The 23299-nt window shown below is 40.6% G+C and overlaps 1 protein-coding gene across 6 annotated transcripts in view; it reads right to left on the bottom strand.

The window, feature by feature from the left end:
- Positions 1 to 16065: 16065 nt before the first annotated feature.
- The window catches only part of KTN1 (kinectin 1), a 114220-nt gene continuing 106986 nt past the window's right edge, over positions 16066 to 23299 (bottom strand). For all 6 annotated transcript variants that reach the window (XM_030319172.2, XM_030319174.2, XM_030319176.2 and 3 more), the window contains 2 exons: positions 22122 to 22242; positions 16066 to 16549 (listed from right to left, as the gene is read on the bottom strand). In XM_030319172.2, coding sequence (XP_030175032.1) covers positions 22129 to 22242 — 114 coding nt within the window. In that variant the 3' untranslated portion in view covers positions 16066 to 16549; positions 22122 to 22128. The remainder of the gene's footprint in view (positions 16550 to 22121; positions 22243 to 23299) is intronic.

The raw sequence follows: 23299 nt of genomic DNA, 5'->3' as shown, positions 1-23299 counted from the left end.
TAGCCCAAGGAACTATGCGATCCATAGGAACCATTTATAGAGCCTCCCTTGTTCTAGAATCTGCCCTGGGTATTCAGCCTGAAAGAGCAAAGAAAGGAAATGCTGTTTTTTCAAATAAGCAGCCTTTTAAGCCCCAAAGGAAGTAAAAATGTCTTACACAAATCCAGTGCTATACAAGCACTCGTCCAGCAAAAACAGAAATGGCCTCTGCCATTAAAGACTATGACTCTCCCACAATTGTCTCAAAGGGAAACACCAGCTAATAATACCAGTTACCCTTAAAATTGCCATTTCTTGATTATTTTCCCTCTTCTTTGTGAGATCTCTGTCACTGAAAAATAAAGGAAAGAAAATTGAGAGAGATTAGAAAAGGAGCAAGTTAGGATCACAGGAATATTTACCAGTCTATAAAATTTGGAGACTTTTAGAAAAACATTGAGATTAGTTTTCTGAGACACAAATGCATAAATAATGCATGATACTTTATTTCACTTTATTTCTAACCTAATTTAAATTTTCCCTTTATTATATAAATTATAATTTCTAACATTGATATAATACTATTACTGGCCATATTCAGATTTCCTCAGGTGTCCGAATGCTGTCCTTTACAGTCTTTTTCTTCAGTATCCAGGATCCAATCAAGGATCACACATTGCACTTATTTGAAATGTCTTGATAATCTCTTTGCTCTGGAATAGTTCCTTGACATTTTGTCTTTTATGACATTGTATTTTTGAAGAATCTAGGCCAGTTGTTTTGCAGAATGTCCCCAGATTTGGATGTTTCATTGTTTCTTCTTGATTAGATTCAGGCTCAACATTTTTGGCAAGAATCCCATGGGGGTGGCATTGTATCCTCATGTGTCATACCAGAAGCCATGAGGTCGATTTGTCCTTTCTTGGTGATGTTGTTTGATCACTTAGTTAAGCTGGTGTCTGCCAGATTTCTTCATCATAATAGGGCTTTTTTCCCTTTGTAATTAGTAAGTGATCTGGGAGATGATGCTTTGAAACCGCGTGGCTACCCTTCACCCAATGGTTCTAGCATCCATTAGTAATTCTTGCACGAGTTAATTATTATGATGGTGGTTGGAAAATGGTGGTTTTGTAATTCGGTCATTTCTCTAGAGTTATTAATTGGCACTCTCCTGCAAAGAAAGGCTTTTCCTTCACCCCTCCCTCTTTTATTCAGTATAAATGTAGACTGGAGATTCTTTTTTTAATGCAATGTGTTACTACCCATTACTGTCATTATTCATTTTGATATTCCAATTGTCCCAAATTTGGTTAGGGGAACCCCTTTAAACAAATCATGTGTCCTTTTGACATGTCCCCTTCAGCTGTTCTTTAAACACATAGAGTGATATTTAAAATGAAAGAAACAGATTGAGGGAAATGTGGAAGAAGGAAGAGGAACCATGAAGGACTGGACAAGAGGATAGTTATGGTTTCAACTAAAACAGAGATCTCATATTCAGCCAGAGCTTCCCATTGTCCACCACTGGAGTTCAGACATGTTCAGGAGCCATAGCAACAGGCCTAACAACAGTCTATGTGCATGGGAAGTCTCATAGGAAGAACTCAAGATTTGTCCTCTGATGGATTCAGAAATTTTGTTTTGCCTCACAAACAACCTGTTTTCAGAGGGATAGAGCAAGGTAGGAATCGTCCTAAAGGGTAGGGGTATTCAACACAACTGATTGGGCCTTGGTTGTTAAAGGAGATAGAGGTTCTCAAGATAAGAGTGCGGGGCTATTATGTGAATCCACCTCCAGCCAGTCCTCGATGTGAGAGAGGCAACTCTACATGGAAGTTCTAACTATGCTGCTTTGGGACCCTTCTAACAGGTGGTAACACAAAAGTAAGAGAGCCACTCTTTCCTTTAGCAACAGAGCCCCATATAGCTTTGGTTCCAGAGAAGCCACAGAAGAATCTACTATGGCTGGGGGATTATCTGTACCTGGCAAAACAGAACAGACACTACAGGTAGAGACTTCTTTGTGAGTACCTGAAGACTGACTCCCAGAAATACTTCAAAGTAGAAACGTACATGGACTACTTAGATAATTCTGCTTAAACAGTAGAGACAAGAGCCTGATTAATCTAGGTTAAAAAATAGTGTTTTGCCTGATGGTAAATATGGAAATTATAATTACCCTTGAAACAAAGGCTCAGTGGGATTCTACTATGGCCTAAGGTCAACTAACTAGTAAGGAAGGGGTATGCAACAGGACCTGAATTCCTAACAGGGCTTGAATTCCTAATCCAATATGCCTTCCACCTAGTAGAAGGGAGCTGAAGAATTCTAGAAGAACGTAAGGAGAAAAGAACAAATCAGAGAAAAATGCAGATGACAATGACCCAGAAATAGCCATCAAATGGTCTATATACAACAGTCAAAAAGGCCAGCTCAGGAGAGCACCATTAAAGGGATGAGAGGGGTCAAGAACGTACCTTACTGCAGTGAAATGAAGTGGAGAGAAAGAAGGAGAAAACTGAACCTAAAAACAAAAACAAAAAACAGAAATGATCACAAAGGAGACAAAAGGCAAGAAAACAAGCCAGAGAACAAGGAGAGTCAATGCTTAGCCTTTAATATCATCCATTCATTTTTTGGGCAACACCCACTACTCAAAAGGATTCGTGAGAGTCTAAGATGCCTTTATGAAAACACTTCAATAAAAGCACAAGATCAAACTTTGATGAGAATGGCTACCAGTCCCTAATACAAACCTTTGCTTTTCTATTTTAAATCCATGAGCATCATTTACAAGAAAAATACACTTCCCTTCCAAGACAAAGTTTGCTTATATGCATTGTCTGTTGCCTCCCCCTAGTGATTGCAAATGGGATGTACACTAAGAATCCATCAACAGAGCTGGAAAATTACATGACCCAATGACAATATTAATGCTTTTTTTAACTTGTATAGAAGTGCACGTTCCCCAAATTGCTTTCACACACGAAATCTCTGTATCCTGATGACAGCCCTGTGAAATGGGCGGGGTGTATTCTACCACCAGTTGCTTCACATTGACATTGCTTTGGAGCCTATTCATCAAAACAGGGAAAAGAGAACAAGCTAGGAGTTTAGAGTCGAACCTGCATTTGAAGCCTGGTGCCACCGTGCATCCCTTTGCGGTTTCCAGCCGGTGGCTTATACCCTGTGCCTCCATTTCTGTGTGTGAAATGGGATTGAGACGGCATGTATCACAGAGATGCAATAAGGACTCAATGAGTCATATTTTTATACTAGTTGTGCGTTGTGCCTGGTGTGAGCTAAGGCCTGTAAAAATTTCATGACTCTGTTGCTGCTGCTGTTGTTAAGGGCACCTTTGAGGAGGGGTTTCCACTTGCTTAGATATCCATTTATGGTTTCTGGACCTGCTCAGAGGCATTTCTTCCCTGAAACTGAAAAACATGTTGCTAGTAAGTACTTAAATATACTTTTCCTTTTTTCAATTATCCTTATCTTCCAGCTATTTCTTCTATTTTGGCCTGGCTTATGATCTGTCATACACTTCACTTCTAAAGAACCTTGGCATTACAAGAGTCCTCTTCTGCCCTCCTTCACCTTTGGTCTCAAGCCTAGAGCCACATGCAAACCCACAGGACACCCTTTCTTGCTATTCCTTCCGTTCCTATGAGAGTTTCTCTGTCCACCCCCCAGGCACCCAAGTTTCTGAGCACAACCATGTTCAGATCACGCTTTGTTCAGAATGGATTCTCTTCCTCAAAGACTTCATACCCTGGTGGAAAAAGAGGAACAAGTAGTCATGAGGAGGGGCAGAAAAATCTGTAGGGAGCTCTTTAAGACTCTAAATCAGACTTATTATCTAAGCAAGCTTAATAAAGTGCGTGCGTGCGCATGCATGCGCACACACACACACACACACACACACACACACACACAAAGTCCATAAAGGTTTAGAGCAATTACAGGCTCATGAGATCTATTGGGGATGGTGCAAAGTAATTCCTGTACTTGGCTACCAAAAATAGGTCCAGCACCCAGACTGAGCAGATGTTCAGGATGAAGAGCACTTTGTTCCTGAGCAAACACCTTTGACACCACAGATGTCACCCAGGCAGCCCTTCTAATGAGCATTACCCTCTGTCTCTGCTCCATGGTGGGGTCAAGACTCCACCAGGTCCCTTTGAGGTCTTATGAGATAACAAGCTGGGGAGAAAGAAAAAAGTGAAATCAGGGACTACAGAAATGTTTTTATCCTGATACCTCCTTCTAAAGAAAACACCACCCTTGCCACCTCCATGGTGTGGAGGACCAGAATTCTTTTACAGCACAGTAGGAAGATACCCTACAAAACTCACACGCTGGGATGCAAGACATCAGCCACACACAATCAAGCCCATACATGTATCTCTGCAGCGAGGCTAGTGATCTCATACTCCAGTCCCTAAAGGGGCAAGCAGGAAATTCCATCATGGTCTCAACTCCTTCAGAGCTTCAGGTCGGCCCTGCAAACCCACACCAAGGGCCAATGGAACTTTAATAAGCTGAACACCCACTCTGCAGACCCACTCCCCAGAGGCCAGGGCCACTTGGGAATCAGAAACCATCTATTTGCACACAACAGATGTCTGTTAGGTTGAACTGAAGTATTCTATTCACATGTGTTGCCCATGATTCAGACATGATAGAGCGTTTATACTCTGTTCTTCCTGGAAGTAAACTTCCAGATAGAGTATGAGCTGAAAAGCACCCCCTGGCAAGAACTCTGCCTATAAAATTCCCGAGCAGCGGTGTCATGAGCTACAACACAGTGAAAGGGAAACAGCCAAATCTTGGCCAGACCTGTTTTGAATCCTGGCTCTACCTCTTCCTGGTTGGTGGATTTTGGAAATGGTATTTAACCTCTTCAGTCCTCAGTTTTCTCATTCTTAAAATGGGCATCGTAATAACAACTCTCGCAGAGAAGTCAAGAAATTAAAGTTATGTGTAAAATACCGGACCCTCTTAGGCATTCGGTAAGTGGAAATTTGTCATTGTTCCCATGTAACCTAGTCAAAGGCCTCTGGTTGCAGGAATGAGAGAGCGTGGTTATTGCCCTGCCATTTCACCCTGCCTGATCGTGCAGGGTCCTCCACTGCCTCGAGGCTAATGGCCCTTACATGGTGCCTCTTAGGTTATTCTTGCTCTTAGGTTTCATTAATCGTTTCAGAAATCTGTTAGGCACAACCCTCCTGAGATTGCTACTGTGGCCAAGAATAGCTTACAATGCTTCACCATTAAAAGTGAGCATCCTCAACTCTTCATTTCTTACCCCAACCCCCTTCCTGGGACATGTTTAAAACAAAAATCAAAGCAGCATAACCAGTTGACACAAGTCTTGAATAAAAGCAGGCTGCACCTAATCCCATTTCTCTTGAGCTCATTAAATGACTTTCAGTCCCACTTTAAATAAAGTCTTTCTTTCCAGGGGACGAGACCCGAGAAGCTGTTGAGCCTTCTAAAGTCACTCTGCTAGCTGCTTGGGTCCTCCTTCCCATTCCTCCTGAACTCCCCTTCACCCTCCTCTCTTTCAACAACCTGCCTGGTTTCCCGCTCTCCTACCCCAATATCGATGATGATGGTGGTGACAACTGATAACATGCATCAAACACAATGTGTCAGGCACTGTTATAAGCAGTTTACAGGTGCTAAGTAAGTCATTTGCCTCCTCCAACAAACTTAAGTGTGCGTTACTGTTATCCCTAGTTTTCAGAGGAGGTGACTAAGGTACCTATATGTCTGAGCAACCCAAGACCACAGAACTGGAGGACACCCAAACCCGCCATGCATTAAAGGGCTCTCGGCCATCTTAGAGCTCTTCCTCTTCCCCCCTCACTTCCCCAAGCCCTTACCAGGTCCTGTCCCTTGTGCTTCCTAGATAACCCCTGAATCCATCCTTTTTCTCATCTGCATGCTCCTGCTTTAGCTCATGGTCTCACTGCCTCTTGCCTGGATTCTTACTGCTGCAACCTCTTCACTGACCTCACTGCCACTAATGTCTCCTTCCCCACACCATCCTCCACATGACCACATTATTCATTCAGTCCTTCGCTCATTTAACAAAATATTACTAAGCTGCTATTATGTGCCAGACACTGAGTAGCTCTGGGGTCACCAAAATGGTAATAGTCCCTAACCCCAAAGAACTCTTAGCATTGGGAAAGTCAGACAGACAAACCAAAAATAATACTTAGTGATAATGTAATGGAAGACTGTGCAACATGTAAGGCAGAAAATCAAAGGACCACCAGATTCTGCCCAGCAATGTATAACCATTAGGATTGGTTTGCACTGCAAACCACTGTAGTGGCTTAAACACAGTTTTTAGGATTTTTTTTTTTTTAATTTTTTTTTTTCAACGTTTATTTATTTTTGGGACAGAGAGAGACAGAGCATGAACGGGGGAGGGGCAGAGAGAGAGGGAGACACAGAATCGGAAACAGGCTCCAGGCTCTGAGCCATCAGCCCAGAGCCTGACGCGGGGCTCGAACTCACGGACCGCGAGATCGTGACCTGGCTGAAGTCGGACGCTTAACCGACTGCGCCACCCAGGCGCCCCAGGATTTTGTTTTTTTTTTAAACATGCTCAGAAGTCTGGAGGTGAGAAATCACAAGGGTGTCTCAGAGTTTCAAAGATTTGGGGGTTTATTCTTCTGCAACTTCTTTGGTTTGTCCTTCATGCCACAAGATGGCTGCTGCATCTCCGGCCATTGTGTCTGTGTTCAAGGCAGGAAAAAGGGAAAAGGCAAAGGGGCTAGATCAGCTCACGTATTCTTTTCTTCTTCTTTTTCAACCAAGAGAGATTTTGCATTTCCAGAAGCCCCTCCTGTAGACTTCTACTTAGGGTTCCCAGCCCAGATCTGGGTTACATCACCACCCTTACCTGAAAAGGAACCTGGGAAAGTATTTGGCGTTTCAGCCCCTGAAAAGTGGGAGGCAGCAAAGGAGAGGGAGGTTGGGTGTGGCTGTTGGGGGGACAGGTCAGGAAAGTTTCAAAGCAGGTATCATGCTTGCTATGGTCTGAATGTAACCTTCCAAAATTCATATGTTGAAATCTCATCCCCAGGGGATGGTATTAGGAGGTGGGACCTTTGGGAGGTGACTAGGTTATGAGGAAGGAGCACTCGTGAATAGGATTAGTGCCTTTATGAAAGAGGCCCAAGAGAGCTCCCTTGCCCCTCCCACCATGTGGGAACAGAATGAGAAATCTATGACCTGGAAGCCAGCACTCACTCCACCACGCTGGCACCCTGATCTCAGACTTCCAACCTCCAGAACTGTGAGAAATAAATTTGTTTTATAAGCATGGCATTTTGTTATAGGAGCCCAAACAAACTAAGGTATGCTTAAGATGAGTCTTGATTCCTAATTCACAATCCATAAATGAGTGCCATGATTGATGTGCTGGTTCTCATTCAGAAATGCTTTGAGAGTAAAACATTAGGCACAGAATTGTCATCACTGTCATGTACCTGCTCAAGCATGGGAGAGAATTATTTAGATGAAGGTGGAAACATACCTAACATTATCCTTTCCTATCTCCTGTACCTCCTGCTCCACCATCTCCTCCCACTCCATCACTCCCCACCCTACATTCCCTTCTTTGTGCCTCCCACTTTAGGCCAAAGTTTAGATAGTTGTGTCTCCTAGGAACCAGCCCTGACCTGGCTCATGGCCTTCCCACTGGAGTTTCCATGATTTGTAACTCCCTGGGGCCCCCTGAATTCTGTGAAGACACCACCATGTCTCTTGTTCTCTGCTATGTCCCAGCCCCAGAACTTCTGCCTGACTTCTAGAAGACTTACAATAAAAACTTACTGAATGAATAAAAGTCACACATCTGCCATAAACACATTGTAGTATACCCATATTTATAGGGAAGTGCCTTTATTCCAAGCCAAAAAAAAAGAAAAAGAAAAGAAAACAAGTAAGCGAAGAAAAAATACCCTAGAAGTGAAACCAAAAAGGAATGTGCTTAACCTTGATATGGCCCAATACCAAGAAGCCACTTTCTGTTGAGATCTGTAGATAATCCGAATACTGGAACCAAAATTAGAAAGACAAACCGATAAATTAGGCTGAGAGATGGTGCCCAAAGGATCTAAATTGGCTTCCTGGCAGTAAGGGCCCAATGCCCCTGCCATAGACATACTTCAGTACATGTGCCAGTCTCTTGCAAGTGTTTACCGTATGAGGCTCATCTAGTTCACCATGGAGGGAGGAAGAATAACATTACCCAGGGCTCAACATGTGCCAGGCGCTGTACACGTGGCATCTCACTTTCCTCACCATGACTCTGGGGTAAATGGCTGTGCTGTATGTGGGACCACACCAAAAGGCTGTAACATGCTGTGGCAACAGATAAGCCCCAGCAGCTAAAGTTAGATTATTTCTCTCCCCCACAGTATGCTTCTGCATAGCTGTCCTCCAAGCACTGACTCTGGGATCTGAACTCTTTGGTGTGGCTCCATCAACCCTGATCCTGCATTCTTAGCCACAGAGACCTCTCACCTCCACTTCCCTGAGGGCAAGAGCATCTCAATTCCGACTTGCTGCTTACTTCTTCAACTACTAGGCATCTGCTGGTACCTTTGGCTTTTGTCTGCTGGGGTCTTTTCCTCCTCCAGATGGTCCTTCTGGACAGAACCCAATACAGTCCCATTGGCTTTCTCCCTCCTGTGCCTCCTGTCCGGTCCATGGTGGGTATCCACATATCTTTCATTCTGAAAAATTTGGGTAATGCAGGCCATCCAGCATAGCCAACTCTCCCCTAACCTGCTATCCAAGTGACCATCTTTTGGCCTTTGGATTTTCCATGAGTCGTTCGCCAGTCCATTGTTTTCCAAATGCAGAAGATGCCTTCGTTACAAGTTCTCGAGATGGTCCCATTGAAAGCCTTCCCTCTTGACTGGAGATGAATGATTCTCCCTGCCACCCACCACCTATTTCTCCCCCTTGGTGGAAATGGGACTCACGGCCCGATAAAAGCAATCTCTGAAAAATTCCCTCTCAACTTGTTCTAACTTTGAACCCTTTTATGCCACCAGAGTGGATGTGGGAATTAAGAGCATCAGCGTCCTTTCCCCCCATATTCCATTTTCAGTATCTCACCCCACTTCACACATAGCTTCCACTGTAATATACAGGTTTGGAGCTCTCTGCCAGGATGTGTGAGGGATGAGGGGGTCATGGAACTAAATATATCACAAAAGAGCTGTAGATATGTTGGACCATCGAGCAAGGGATAATATGAGCAGGCATTATGACTTTTTTTGAAAAGGTTATCGAGGGGCTAAAGCCTCCATGAGAGCAAATGACAGGAACGGTGGCGTTAAGAATGATGTGAGATTGTATCAGACAATACAGTGTTGGAGAATAATTACAAGGTTCAAGGTGTGGTTACAGGTGTTGAAGAAATGAAGGTCTTTGGAGAATAATTACAAGGTTCAAGGAAAGAAATGAAGGTCTTTGGAGTTGCACTAGTTTGAATAACGCCCCCCTACCCAAACACAGCCACATCCGAATTCCGCAGAACCTCTAACTATGTTACATAGCAATGGGGTCTTTCAGCTATAATCAAGGATTTTGAGATGGGTAGATTATCCTGGATTATCCAGGTGAGTCTTCAATATAATCACAAGGGTCTCTACCAGAGGAAGGCAAGAAGAGCAGAATTAGATGTGACAACAGGAGCAAGTGTTCAGAATGACACAAGCAAGGGCTGCTCCCCAGCCAAGGAATGCGGGAGGCCTTCCAAAGCCAGAAAAGGCAAGGGAACAGATTCTCCTCAAGAGCCTACAGAAGGGACGAACCCTGCTGACACGTTTAGTCCGTGAAACTCATTTTGGGCTTCCAGCCTCTGAACTGTGAGGAAGTACGTATTGTTTTAAGCCACTAAGTTCACGGTGATTTGTTACAGCAGCCATAGTAAACTCTGTAAGTCAAAGCGGAGAAACTGAAGCCTAGACTGCTGAGCAAGGGGACCCATGTAGAAGTCCAAATCACTAATGATAGTTGTGGAGCTTGTACTGGAAAGAAGGCCATAAAGTGGATGCCAACTTTCAACAAATGGGGACGAGGGACTTGGAGGTGTATGGTTGGCAGCAAAGAGGAGAGGCAGTATTTCTAGACAGCATGAGATTCAAGCGAGGGGTTTTTTGTTTTGTTTTTAAAGAATGGATGAGGGCATCTCTTTTCTAAGGGAGAAGTACAAAGGCTGAGGTGAGAACAAAGCAAGGAGAGAGACTGGGTCAGTGGTAAGAAAACACACGGCAGTGTGAGGATGAGAATCTGGGACAGGAGGTTTGGCAGGTGTATCAGTTAAGGTCAAATCAGGAGACAAAACCCCACAGAATTTGAACAGGTCAAGTTTAATATAAAGAATTATTCATTATGCCAGAGGATGACCTGTAACAGAGTAAAAGTAACTCTAAACATCACCTGGGGGCTGAGGGAGAGTTCATATTGAAGGACAGCTTGGAGGGAAGGGTTGGAGTTCAAGCCTCACAGAAGGTGTTGTTGTGGCCCAGTGAGGGCACAGAAGTCCACTGGGTGGCCCTGGGCCAGAGCTGGTCTACAGTCGCTGGATAAGCAGGGACATCTACAGGGTGCAGACGACAGAAAATCGCGGCGAGGAGTGCTTGCAGTCATTTCCTAACGCCGCTGTAAGAGAGCTCAGGGCCCGCTGTCTGTTAGGGCCACTCATAGCATGAAAACCAGTTGAGAACATATGAGAAAGTTTTGTACCTTCTATGCAAGTATGGTAGGAAATGAAATTAGTTTATTCAAAATAGGTATCAAGTTACAGTCAAAAAGTTTGTTAGAAACACCTGTTCCATCTGATTGGACATGTTCACCTGACAGAAAACCAAGTCTGTACAGACTGTCCCCAAGAGGATATCAAGGCAAAGATTCTTTAAGAGTCTTATATATCTGAGTTTCTATACCATCCTCACATTGTTGGTTGCCTAAATCATGTCCTTGGTATCAAGAGGAAAAAAAAATTATTCCATCTGATTATTCCTAAGGAGATAAAAATTCTAACATTAGTCAGAGGGAGAATAACATTCATGCATATTCAGGCTTGGAATAGGGGGATAAAGAAATTCACCAACAAGGAAAAAGGCTTAAGGTAAACTTGTTTTTTAAAAAAAAATACCTGTGTGGCATAACCAGGAAATATCAAGTAACACCAAGAACACCAAGAAAACCACCAATTAACACTTTACCTTTTTTAGGCTTTGGGAGAAGCGTTTTCCAAATAGTAGATCGACATGCTACAATCTCTTTCCCCCTCCCCAAATTTGTAGAAATTATAGAAATGATATAAAAATAAATAGCAAATCCTTAGCAATGTTTGAAAACGAGAACTGTCATTTCACAAGAAACTGCCAAGAAACTGCAAAAGAAGGAAATTGAAAACCATACTGCATGATTTTCAAAGTGTTGTTCCCAAACCCACATTAGCATCACGTGGAACTCTCTAAATTGCAAATTCTTGACCCCATCTAAGACCTAATAAACCAGAAACATGGTAGGAATGTATCCCTTAACAAATTTGAATGTAACAAATAGAAAATATCCATTGTTGGGGCGCCTGGGTGGCTCTGTCAGTTGAGCATCCTACTATTGATTTTGGCTCACATGATACCAGGGTTATGGGAGGGAGGCCCGTGTCGGGCTCTGCACTGAGTGTGGAGCCTACTTGGGATTCTCTCTCTGCCTCTGCCCCTCTCCCCTGCACTCTCTCTCTAAAAATACAAATAATAATAATAAAAATAACTTAAAGAAAATATCCATTCTTTTCAGTTGCTTGGAATATTTACAAATATTGGCCATTGGCAACAAAGCAACTGAAGAAAACGCATTATTGTATTTGGGTTAGAATTTACTATAGCCACATCTTTTTACTACTTGCACAGCGAACAAGAAAAACTAGATGCCCAGGGCCGAAAAGCCTGCACAAGTCAACACAATTCATCAACGTAAGTGAATTTCCATTTCCCACAACTATGGTCTATGGATTAGAATACCGTATTTTATTGATTTTGAAATGAATAGTACATTGAGTAGAAAAACAGAAACTTTATATTTTGGCATTGAATGAAATCCCAAGAACTCTGGAATAGTTCAGGAAGAACCTGCTCTGAACTAAAAAAGTCATAACTTCTGGATTCTTCATAGCAAGAGAACGCATAAATGTAAATGTAAATAAGACCTTCCCCCACCTCTTTGACTGTTTCCTGTGTTCCTGGGATCACCAGAAAATAACTACTACCCAATTCTTATTTTCTAACTGAAGAGGATAAGAATGAGCCTGGTAATTTGAGATTTCAAATGACTTCACATAATGAAATCATTTCCTGCCAAAGCTTAACATTCTTGCTGATAACCTCTTTTACTCTAAACCAAAACTAAATAATTTTATTTTTTGGCTTACAGTTTTTCTTTCTTCTAAAGTCTTCACAAATTCAGGAAATTGGTGTCATACAGGTTATGTTCACAGACTCAAATATAATACTAAGACACAATACTTTAAAAATCTAGGATGTGAAAAACACTAAAAAAAAAAAATATCTCTTGGCATAAAGGAAATCGAAGTTAGATAAAATTTTCTTAATGTAGTGATATTTTAGATGTCCCTTAGAGGAATACACAAATAAATTGTGGGATATCTATAAAAATGAAGAAAAGCTCCATGTATAAATTTTAAAGCTAATATTGAACAAGTAAAGCAAATAGAATAATTTATATAAAATTTAAAAATGTGCAAAACATATTGTTTCTGGATACATGGGTGTTAATTGTATAACAATGTGCAATTAAATGATAAACATCACCTTTGGCTACCTCTGGAGAGGGAGGGAAATGGGACCAGGGAGGGGTATACAAGATATTTAAACTGTACCTTATTTTTTTTTAAATGCAAATAGAAGAGAATGTTAATATTTTATACTGAGGGGATACACAGGTTTTTCTCCATTGTTTTTTCCATGATTTTCTCCACAGGTTTTTTCCATGATTTTCTGTATGTCTGAAATACTTACGATTTTTTAAAAATTAAGAACTGGGGGCCCCTGTGTGGCTCAGTCGGTTAAGCGTCCGACTTCGGCTCAGGTCATGATCTCACAGTTTGTGAGTTTGAGCCCCATGTTGGGCTCTGTGCTGACAGCTCAGAGCCTGAAGTCTGCTTCAGATTCTGTGTCTCCCTCTCCCTCTCCTCTCTCTCTCTCTCTCTCTCTCTCTCTCTGTCTGCCCCTCCCCCACGTGTGCTCTCTCTCAAAAATAAATAAAATGTAAAAAAATAAATAAAATTAAGAACTGAAAGACAAAAAAATCCCTACATATCAAAATCTGTGGGGTATAAAGTAGTAACAGAGAACTTACAATCTAAAATGACAAGAAGAGGGGCGCCTGAGTGGCTCAGTCGGTTAAGCGTCCGACTTCGGCCCAGGTCACGATCTCATGGTCTGTGAGTTCGAGCCCCGCGTTGGGCTCTGTGCTGACAGTTCAGAGCCAGGAGCCTGCTTCAGATTCTGTGTCTCCCTCTCTCTCTCTCTGCTCCTCCCCCGTTCATGCTCTGTCTCTGTCTCAAAAATAAATAAACATTTAAAAAAAATAAAAAAATAAAAAATAAAATGACAAGAAAATTGAAAATAAATTTTAAAAACAAGAAGTTGGCAGAGCAGAAAATAAGCCAAAGATTGAAAACGTTTTTATCATTTTAAATTAATAAATGGATTAAGTATAAAACAAACTACAACCACAAAAGTGCTGACAGAATTGCTCAGTACAATTAAAAAGTGCTGGACAAAACAACACGCTAAAGACCAGTAGCTCTAAGATGTTTGGTCTCAGAATTCCTTTACACTTTCAAAAGCGTTTGGTTTTGGTATTTCTAGAATATTCAACGTATTAGAAATTGAAACCAAGAAAAATGTAGATGTTTATTTCCTATTTTAAAATAACATAATGAACATGCTTTTGTGAAATGTAACTTCATTTTCCAAAACCAACCAACCAAAACAATGGTGAGAAAACTGGCATTACATGTTTGCAAATTTCCTTACTATCCGGCTTAATAAAAGACACCTGCTTCTGCATGCAGTCTGCTGTGGTATGCTGTCTGGGTTGGAGCATACAAAGGAAATCTGGCCTCACTGGAAAACAGGAGCAGTCATTCAGACAGCGTGGATATTCTCTGACACAATAGCACAACTCTACATGTTGTAACTTCTTAAAGATTAATTGCAAAGTGGAGTCTGAAACCCAATGAGTGAGCTTTTTGTACTGTTACACTAAAATCCATGAGTTTATCTCGCTCTTCAAATGGATCTTTTACCATGCATGATTTTGTTCACATTGTGCAGTGGTCATTCTCCCCTTCCTGTAGGCTCTCTTCAACCTGAGGAAATTTCTTAGGGCTTCCGGCCTCAGTTGGCTGCAACAGTGGCAAAGGGAGTCACTAGAGACGGAGGACATAGGACTCTCTCTCGATGCTCCTTTCTTCTCTGGGCAATCTGCTTATAACACACTGGGGAAAGGCGGACAGTGGAGGACAGAAGAGACAATTATAAAACTGTCCCAAATCATAAACAGGCAATGTTGTGAACTTCCTGCCATTTCAGATGCAAAAAAATGAATGCATACTTGCTTAGGATCCTGAAGGAGGGGACACAAATTAATGAGATTGGACTGAATCCTTAGTCTCTTGCAATTATTTTTTCAAACATTCAAATATACGAGGAGGTTGAAAAATAGTACAATTACAAATTCCTTTGGAGAAACTAAGCTCTGAAAGGAGAGGAGCAAGAGGTTGTAAGAAAGGCGGGATTTGTTTGCTTTTTTCAGATGGCAGGGACATAGCTATCCTTATAGACAACGGCAGAGGAAAAAGATTGAGAGAGAGATGATGGTGATGATGATGATATGGTATCTGGCCTTCAGATCAATTTTCCAGGCGTTTGCTGAAAGCAGCTAGGTCCAAGTCCTCAGGCCAGTCATCACTGGCCATGAGCAACCTCTCCAGTTTATTTCTACATAATTTAGAAATACTACTTGGTGTGCATGGTGTGATGTGAAAAGGTTAGAAGGCACCACTTTAGATAAGCCTCAAACTATAAAAACGAATTTCATCCATTCATTCATTTCATTACCTGAGCACAAATAAGTGCCAGGCACTTTCCCAGGACTGGGGAAAAAGCAAAGAACAGAAGAGAAGATTCCTGTCCTCATGGAGCTACTTTCTGGTGGAAGGAAGAGGTGTGACCAAGTATACATTGGAGTTTATAAACATCATAGACAAAAGTAGGTAGGTGGATAGGGAGGCAAGGGGGATACTGGAAGGTCAAGAAAGACCTGATGAAAAAGGTGACATTCAAACAGATTTCAAGATGAAGAAGCCAAGACATATCCAAGAGAAGAGAGTTTTAGGTAGAAGCATTACTGAAAAAGCAAGGAGGCCATAGTATGGCCTAACAGGCACTTTAATACTCGATGGCAGAAAGGAAGGAAGGGAGGGAGGGAGGGAGGGAGGAAAAAAGAAAAAAAGAAAAAAAGAAAAAAAGAAAAAAAGAAAAAAAACCCAAAATCAAAAAACCAAAACAAAAAAACCCTCAATGGCACAAGAGATCTTTCAGTGGTTATTTAGCATCTGTAGGGTCCAGTGCTTTCATAAAATTATTTAATGAATTAAAACTCTCTTCAACAAAAAATAATACATGCAAACTACGTAACATGTGCCTGACAAGACGGAAACTAAAACTTAGTTAAGAAAGTAACAGGAAGTGTAAAAGGAGAGCTCTCCCACCTGAAGCTGCAGTGGTGAGTTTGAGAGCTGTATTCTTGTGCCTCCTCCTTCCCATGCACTGCCGGACACAGTTTACACTGCACACAGCCACAGAGAAGACCCAGAACTCCCCTCAGAGAAGGTGTATGAACAGTAACACCTATCTTTCCTGTCCAAAAGCTGCAGTTAATAACTGTATTCTAAATCACGCCAATCTGTAGGACTAATGAGATCTGTTACAGCGCAATGAAAATTGGAGCAAGTCTGAATAATAAGCATCCCTTTATTTGCTGACGCCATTACAAAAAACGGATTACATTAGCAACAAAAAAGTGTTTTCTTGAAGTCAGAGGCAGTTACTCCCCAAAATGTTAAGTAAAACAGTGTACAACATCAGTATTAAAATGTTAAATTTTATATTGTCTTTACCACTTTTGATCTTCTGAACAATTTTATTGAGCAAAATAAGATAAAAGATTACATGTTTATTTTATCTTCAGGAATGTAAAGGTCTAATTATTCAAACAGTTTTTATTATAAAACTAAACTCTGAAGGTGTCTACAGAGTTGGCTTTTTTTTTTCTCTCTTTAAATCAGTAGTCTAACAAGGATTAGAAAAGACAAAACTCTGTTCAGTGTTTCTGACAAAGTAGAAAGGGTGAAAACATAAATAAGGCTTTAATTTGGCAAAATATAATACAATGCCTTCTGTTATCCTTGAATGAACAGCTTCCCAGTTGCTTCACTCTGTAAAAGATCAGAAAGAAGAAATTCATTTTAAGACAAGAAACAAAAGGCAATCAGAAGACATTTGTCAAACATCAAAAATATATACTCTATTTGATCTAGCCTGCTCTTTTGACCAGGATCAAAGCAACTATACTAATGGTAATCGAAAACAAGAAAAAAATCTCAGAATTCAGAAGCTTATGAGGTGGATTTAAAAATATATGAGTGAAAACCTCAGACCAAACTGAGAATAATGTAGGGATTTGCAAGTACTATTAGGAACAGATACGGTATGCTTTCACTCATGTGTGGATCTTGAGAAACTTAACAGAAGACCATGGGGGAGGGGAAGGGCAAAAACAAAGTTACAAACAGGGAGAGAGGGAGGGAGGCAAACCATAAGAGACTCTTAAATACAGAGAACAAACTGAAGGTTGACGGGGCGGGGGGTAGGGGGAGTGGGTGATGGGCATTGAGGAGGGCACTGTTGGGATGAGCATTGGGTAGTGTATGGAAGCCAATTTGACAATAAAGTATATTTTAAAAAAAGAAAGAAAGAAAGTACTATTAGGAAACTTTTAAAAGAACAACACCGGGAATCCATTTTTATTAGTTTTACTCAAGAAAATATAAAGCTAATAAGGTGAGGCGCACTGGAATTTACAACTCTCCCCCATGAATGAACAAAGTTTCAGGCTGAGATTTTCTGAGGTCATGTGAAGCTTTCCAAGTCAGATAAAATGACTATAAGAAGTGAAACTTTAAAAGCCATTATAGAGACTAAAAAGACTTATCCAAACACAACACATACAATTGTGACTGGTTTGCGAAAAACAGCTAAAAAGGTATCTGTGGTAAAATTGAAAAAATTTGAATATATGGTTTTAATACTGGATGATTTTATAGAACTACTGCTTTTTTGAGGGATTTTTTTTGTTTCTTGGTTTTTTTTTTTGTTTTTTTGGATGTGATAATGATACTACTGTGGATTTATAAGAGAATGACTATGTTCTTCAGAGATACATATTGAAGTGCTTTGGGATAAAATGTCATGGTATCTGTAAGTTACTTTCAAATGGTTTGACATCAACAAAATACATGTATACACATAAAGAGATCAAGCAGGTGAAGGATGTATGAGTGTTGCACCATTCTTTCAGCTTTTCTTTTTAAGTTTATTTATATTGAGACAGCGAGCGTGAGCAGGGGACAAGCAGAGAGAGAGGGAGAGAGAGAATACCAAGCAGGCTCCACGCTGTCAGCACAGAGCCCCAATGTGGGGCTCAAACTCACGAAGTGTAAGATCATGACCTGAGCCGAAATCAAGAGCCAGACGCTTAACTGACTGAGTCACCCAAGCGCCCCTCAGCTTTTCTTTATGTGTGAACTTTTTCAAAATAAAAAGTTGAGGGGAAAAGAATTAGAAAGTTAAAAAGCAAAGTTCTCACTGGTTATCATGTTCTCTAATTGAAAACAAGATTAGTAGGGGATCAGAAAGTCTACCTAGCCCACTGGTACAGGATACTATTAAGTGCTACGCAAACATATCACAGAAAATGAAAACCTGAGCACTGTGATAGCCAGTGTAACACGTAGAAATAAATGCCAGCTTTTATCTGGAACACTAGTCTTTATGCTTCAATACTGCTATAAAAGAACATCTTTCTTTCAGAAACAAGAGACAACTACATCATAAAAAAAAAATCTATTTGTCACACAAGAGTAGGGAATGAACATACATGCAAAACACATACACAAAACTTCCCCTCAATTTTTTCTGGATAACATCGAGAGCCTCTCCAATTCACTACCGACAAACCAAATACCAACTTTAGGAAAAAGTCAGAATTGACTACACGAGCAAGAAGAGGCTGGCAACTAAGGATTAGCCAGATGAAGAGAAAAGAAAGCAGCAACAAAAGGGGTCAGAGCACAGAATGCATGGATTAAAGGAGAAGAAAAGTACTGATTAAGAGCATAGGTGCTGGGCAGAGATCACCTCGACTCAAATCCCAGCTCACCCAGTTACCAGCTGCATGACCTTGGGCAAATTACAGGAACCTCTTTGGGTCCATTGTAAAATGGTAATAATCAATAATGATAATGATAATAATAATACCACCTATCTACCGTCCTAGGTTGTTGTCAAGATTAAATGAATGACCACATGTCAGAAGCCTGCTCATGCTTAGGAGCACACTCATAAAGTGACTGCTTTTAAAATTATCGTCCTACCTCCCCAGGATTCCATACGCTGGTTCCAAGGTAACAGGACCTGAATGTTACGTTCTGAATGTTTGTGTCTCCCAAAATTTATATGTTGAGAGTCTAACTCCCAATGCAATGGCATTTGGAAGTGAGGCCTTTGGAAGACTCCACCATCATGAATGGGATTAGTGTCCTTCTAAAAGAGATCAAAGAAAGCTCTCTTGCCCCTTCTGCCATGCAAGGACACTGTGGGAAGTTGACCGTCTTTAAACCAGGAAGGTCTCACCAGGCACAGAATCTGCTGCAGCCTTGATCTTGGACTCTGCAGCCCCCAGAACCATCAAATACAAATGTTGTTTAAGCCACCCAGTCTATGGGATTTTTGTTATAGCAGCCCAGACTAAGACTCTGGAGTAATAAAATCTTCCGAGATGGTCAGATACACACTTTGAATACTGAGAAGCTAGGCAAATATGAAACATAAAGAAAAATAGATATCTGAAAAGTAACAAAAAAAAAGGTATACTATAAAGTACTAGTGTTGCCAGTTCAAAGCTGAAAAAAATGACCTCAACTCATGAAAAAGGGAAGGAATGATAATCTTCTCTTTTGGGGAGGGAGAGAGGGAGGAGGGATAGGAGATGGATAGGAAGACTTCCAAAAGAGAAGAGAAGGCTTAAGGGTTTACAAATTAAGTATGTAAGATCAATATACCTACCCCTACATGCTAAGTAACATATATTAGGATTTAGAAAACTAAATTACTAGATATCATCACCTCTCTCATTTTTGTCTTTCAAACACTGTCTTTGCCTTATCAAAACTGTACAGCATTATTCTGAACAATTCATATGTACTTGTGGTACATACTAAAAAGAAGTAATTTTCCTGACATCAGATATTAATCTATTATCTACATTTTGATGATTAAGCAAATTAAACTTCCAATTTAATCATCAGGTAGTAGTTTGGATTTTTTTCTCATCATAAGTACTAGTTTTAAGAGAGTTCAACGAGAGGGAGAAAACACTGAGCAAAAATGATGACTAAAGTTAAAACACTGAGGGTAACATAAGCATTTAAAAAAATTTTTTTTAATGTTCATTTATTTTGAGGGAGAGAGAGACAGAATGTGAGTGGGGGAGGATCAGAGAAAGGGAGACAGAATCTGAAGCAGGCTCCAGGCTCTGAGCTGTCAGCACAGAGCCTGACAGGGAGGGGCTTGAACTCACGAACCGTGAGATCATAACCTGAAGTCGGACGCTCAACCGACTGAGCGACCCAGGCACCCCTGGTAACATAAACATTTAAAGGGCACAAAGAAGAGCTGTGGGAACCAATGGTTGTGTAGGGAAGTGTTATCACTGTCAATGCCGGGTAGAACCTATAGACGACAGAGTTCTCAAGTGTCTGGTGGACGGTGATCTTCATACAATCCATCCTATCCTTCACAACGCACTGCTGATGCTCAACCACCCTTTCACTTGTCAAACCTGGACTTCTGTTCATTAGCTGATAAGAGTTAGCACTCAGGGGAGCTACCTGCCAAACAATAGTCAGTTTTAGTTGTACTGCCAGGATATATTTTAAAAGTTACTACAATTTCATACCTCAGAGAAAACAAATCTGAAAAATCAAAGTGTTATACTACCATTAATCAGTATTTAGTCTCAAACTTAATATGATGAAGACCAATGTAGAAACAGGTTCACAAGACTTAATATGAGCAAACCATGTGTTTGGGAAGAAAAAGAAATATTAAAGAACACCTCTGAGATGACGGAGAGATGCCACTGACAAGGTTGAAAGACAAGGATAGTAAGTATTCTTGGAATTTTTTAGGCTCTCAAAAATGAAGCCCTTTCCCTATCACACAAAGGCCTATGGACTGACTCCAGCATATTTAGCATATTTCATAACTATTTTCAGTTCTTTATACTGAAAACTATTATACTTTCTTATACTTTCAGTATTAAAAGAAAGTCCTGTATCAGATCTAGCAATTAGGAAATCACTAATGACCCCAGCAAAAAAGTTTTCACTGGAATGGTATTCTAGACTAGAGGAAGCTGTTAACAGCAAGTAGAGAAGTGCATACTGTGAGAATAGTTTAAGAATATCTGTTAAACAAACAAACAAAATTAAGGTGGTATCCTGAAGGAAGTACGAGGTTAAAATAAGACATCAGAACAGGTTTTTAAGACTGCAGAAGGAACATGTGCAGTAAACAGAGTAAGGCTGAAAACATGAGAGAAAGAGTTTCCCAATGAAACAGGAAGCAGGTTATTTTCCAATTTGGAGAAGGGAGGTAATGTGGCAGAAGTTTATATGCTATGGAGAGATCAGCTTACCAAGGATAAAAGATTAAGGAGTAATTATTTTTGCTGGCAGGTTAAAATAATGAGCTGGGTTTATCTACAAAGTCTTTTAGAGGTAACTGACCTGAAATAGCATTTTAAAGGAGATTTTATGCCAAGACAGGTCAGAAGACAATCGTTCTATAAAAATGAGATAGATAGACTGCTACCCCTGTAATCAAAATGGTGACCCGCTCAACTTTTCCAGGACACCTAACCTATCCTGAGAGCAATAAAATTTCATAACATGGTTAGGTTAATGATAGGTTTATCTATCTTCAATTCAGACTCTCACTTCAGGAGTTAAAAACTGGGATTTCTTGGGGCGCCTGGGTGGCTCAGTCAGTTAAAATTCCAACTTCAGCCCAGGTCATGATCTCACAGTTTGTGGGTTTGAGCCCTGCATCGGGCTCTATGAGGATGGCTCAGAGCCTGGAGCCTGCTTTGGATTCTGTGTCTCCCTCTCTCTGCCCCTCCTCCACTCACTCACTCACTCTCAAAAAATGAATAAATATTAAAAAAAGGGGAATTTCTTTACCCTATAAGCACACATAAGTAAAACTCAGTTTCCAGTTTAAAGAAATTGTGATAATCTGATTTTCAATTCAGCATCTTACCTCAGTAAAAACATTAGTCACTTTATTTTACCAAGTCATTAAAAAAAATCACATAGATCCTGTACCAGAACGAAGATGAGGATAAACTAAAGAAACAGGTGCACACATTATGCAATGAACAAAACCTAGGTAAACAAGTTACAAGAGAGTCTGTTTTATAAGAAGGTCAAAGGTGGCAAAAATAAAAGGATTTTCCCCCTCCAAGCCACAAGACCAAAATATGTAAGAGATGGTAATAAAGCTCCAAGAAACCTAAAGCTATCATCTGGAGGTACAGAGAGTGAGAAAGGGGGAATATTTCCATTAGGGCAACAAGAGCTTCTGTACTCACGGCAAGCATACACTACAGACACATTCACATACACAGTGTCAATAACCCACAGACAATGACACTTCAGTTATCCTTACCTAATGCCTAGTAGTGTTCTTTCTCCTTTGTGAGCTGTTGGTTTACTGCCTCAAGCAGCTGCTGTAACTGTGTTACAGTCTGATTTAGACTTACAGACATCGTCTCCTTCTCAGAAGACTCCTAAAGAGAAGGGGAAAGTGATGAGAAACTCCAGAATAAGGAAAAGGCATTTGCAACCAAAATAGAAAATATTTTATTGTTGTTTTAAATACAAACATGAAAAATACTGAAAATCACATGAGAATAAATAATAACAAAAGCCACATAAAGAAATATAGTGTGTGCAAGGGACTTGGGTGGCTCAGTCAGTTAAGTATCCGACGGGCTCAGGTCATGATCTCACGGTTTATGAGATTGAGCCCTACGTTGGGCTCTGTGCTGACAGCTCAGAGCCTGGAGTCTGCTTCAGAATCTGTGTCTTCCTCTCTCTCTCTTTTATGTTCTGTCCCTCCCCCACTCACGCTCTGTCTCTCTCTCTCTCTCTCTTAAAAATAAACAAACATTAAAAAAGAAATATTGTTTGCTACCTAGGGGTGCAAATAAGGTTGCACCAAAGAAAGCTAGGTTACAAATGTTACTAGGCCAACAAAGGCAACAATCTAGACCCTGAATATCAGTTATAAATCCATTTCTCTTTTCAGAAAAAAATTCGCCAGACACCAAAGGAAAGCACATTCATAACAGTAAAAGTTAAGTTCACATATACTGAGCTAGGCACTACTGTAAATGTTACAGACTATTCTAAGTGTTTTGTATAGGAACTCATTTATTCCCTTCAACAATCCTACAAGATTGGTACTATTATCACTGCCTTTCACAGGTGGGGCAACTAAAGCACAGAGAGGCTAAGGAAAGTTGTCCAAAGCTACTAAGCAGCAGGGTCAGTATTCAAGCCCAGGCGGCAGTCTACCAAAGTCCACACTCTTAAGCAGTATACCATAATACTTGCAACACAAACATTAAAATGAATACAACACCTTATTAAGCTAAAGTGAAAACATACTTAATAAAAACACTGCACTTCAGAGATAAAATATATCATAGAAAAGATGGCTTTCAGTAAGAATTCAACGTAACTGATGGACATACGTTACAAAGACATTTTTTAAGTCAGAGATGGTTCCTGCACACTTTTTATTCTTCACGTGATTTACAAGGTAATTAGCCTAGAGATGTG

Source organism: Lynx canadensis, chromosome B3, assembly GCF_007474595.2.
Source record: "Lynx canadensis isolate LIC74 chromosome B3, mLynCan4.pri.v2, whole genome shotgun sequence".
Classification (NCBI taxonomy): Eukaryota; Metazoa; Chordata; class Mammalia; order Carnivora; family Felidae; genus Lynx; species Lynx canadensis.
This window is presented reverse-complemented; position numbering and strand designations above follow the sequence as displayed.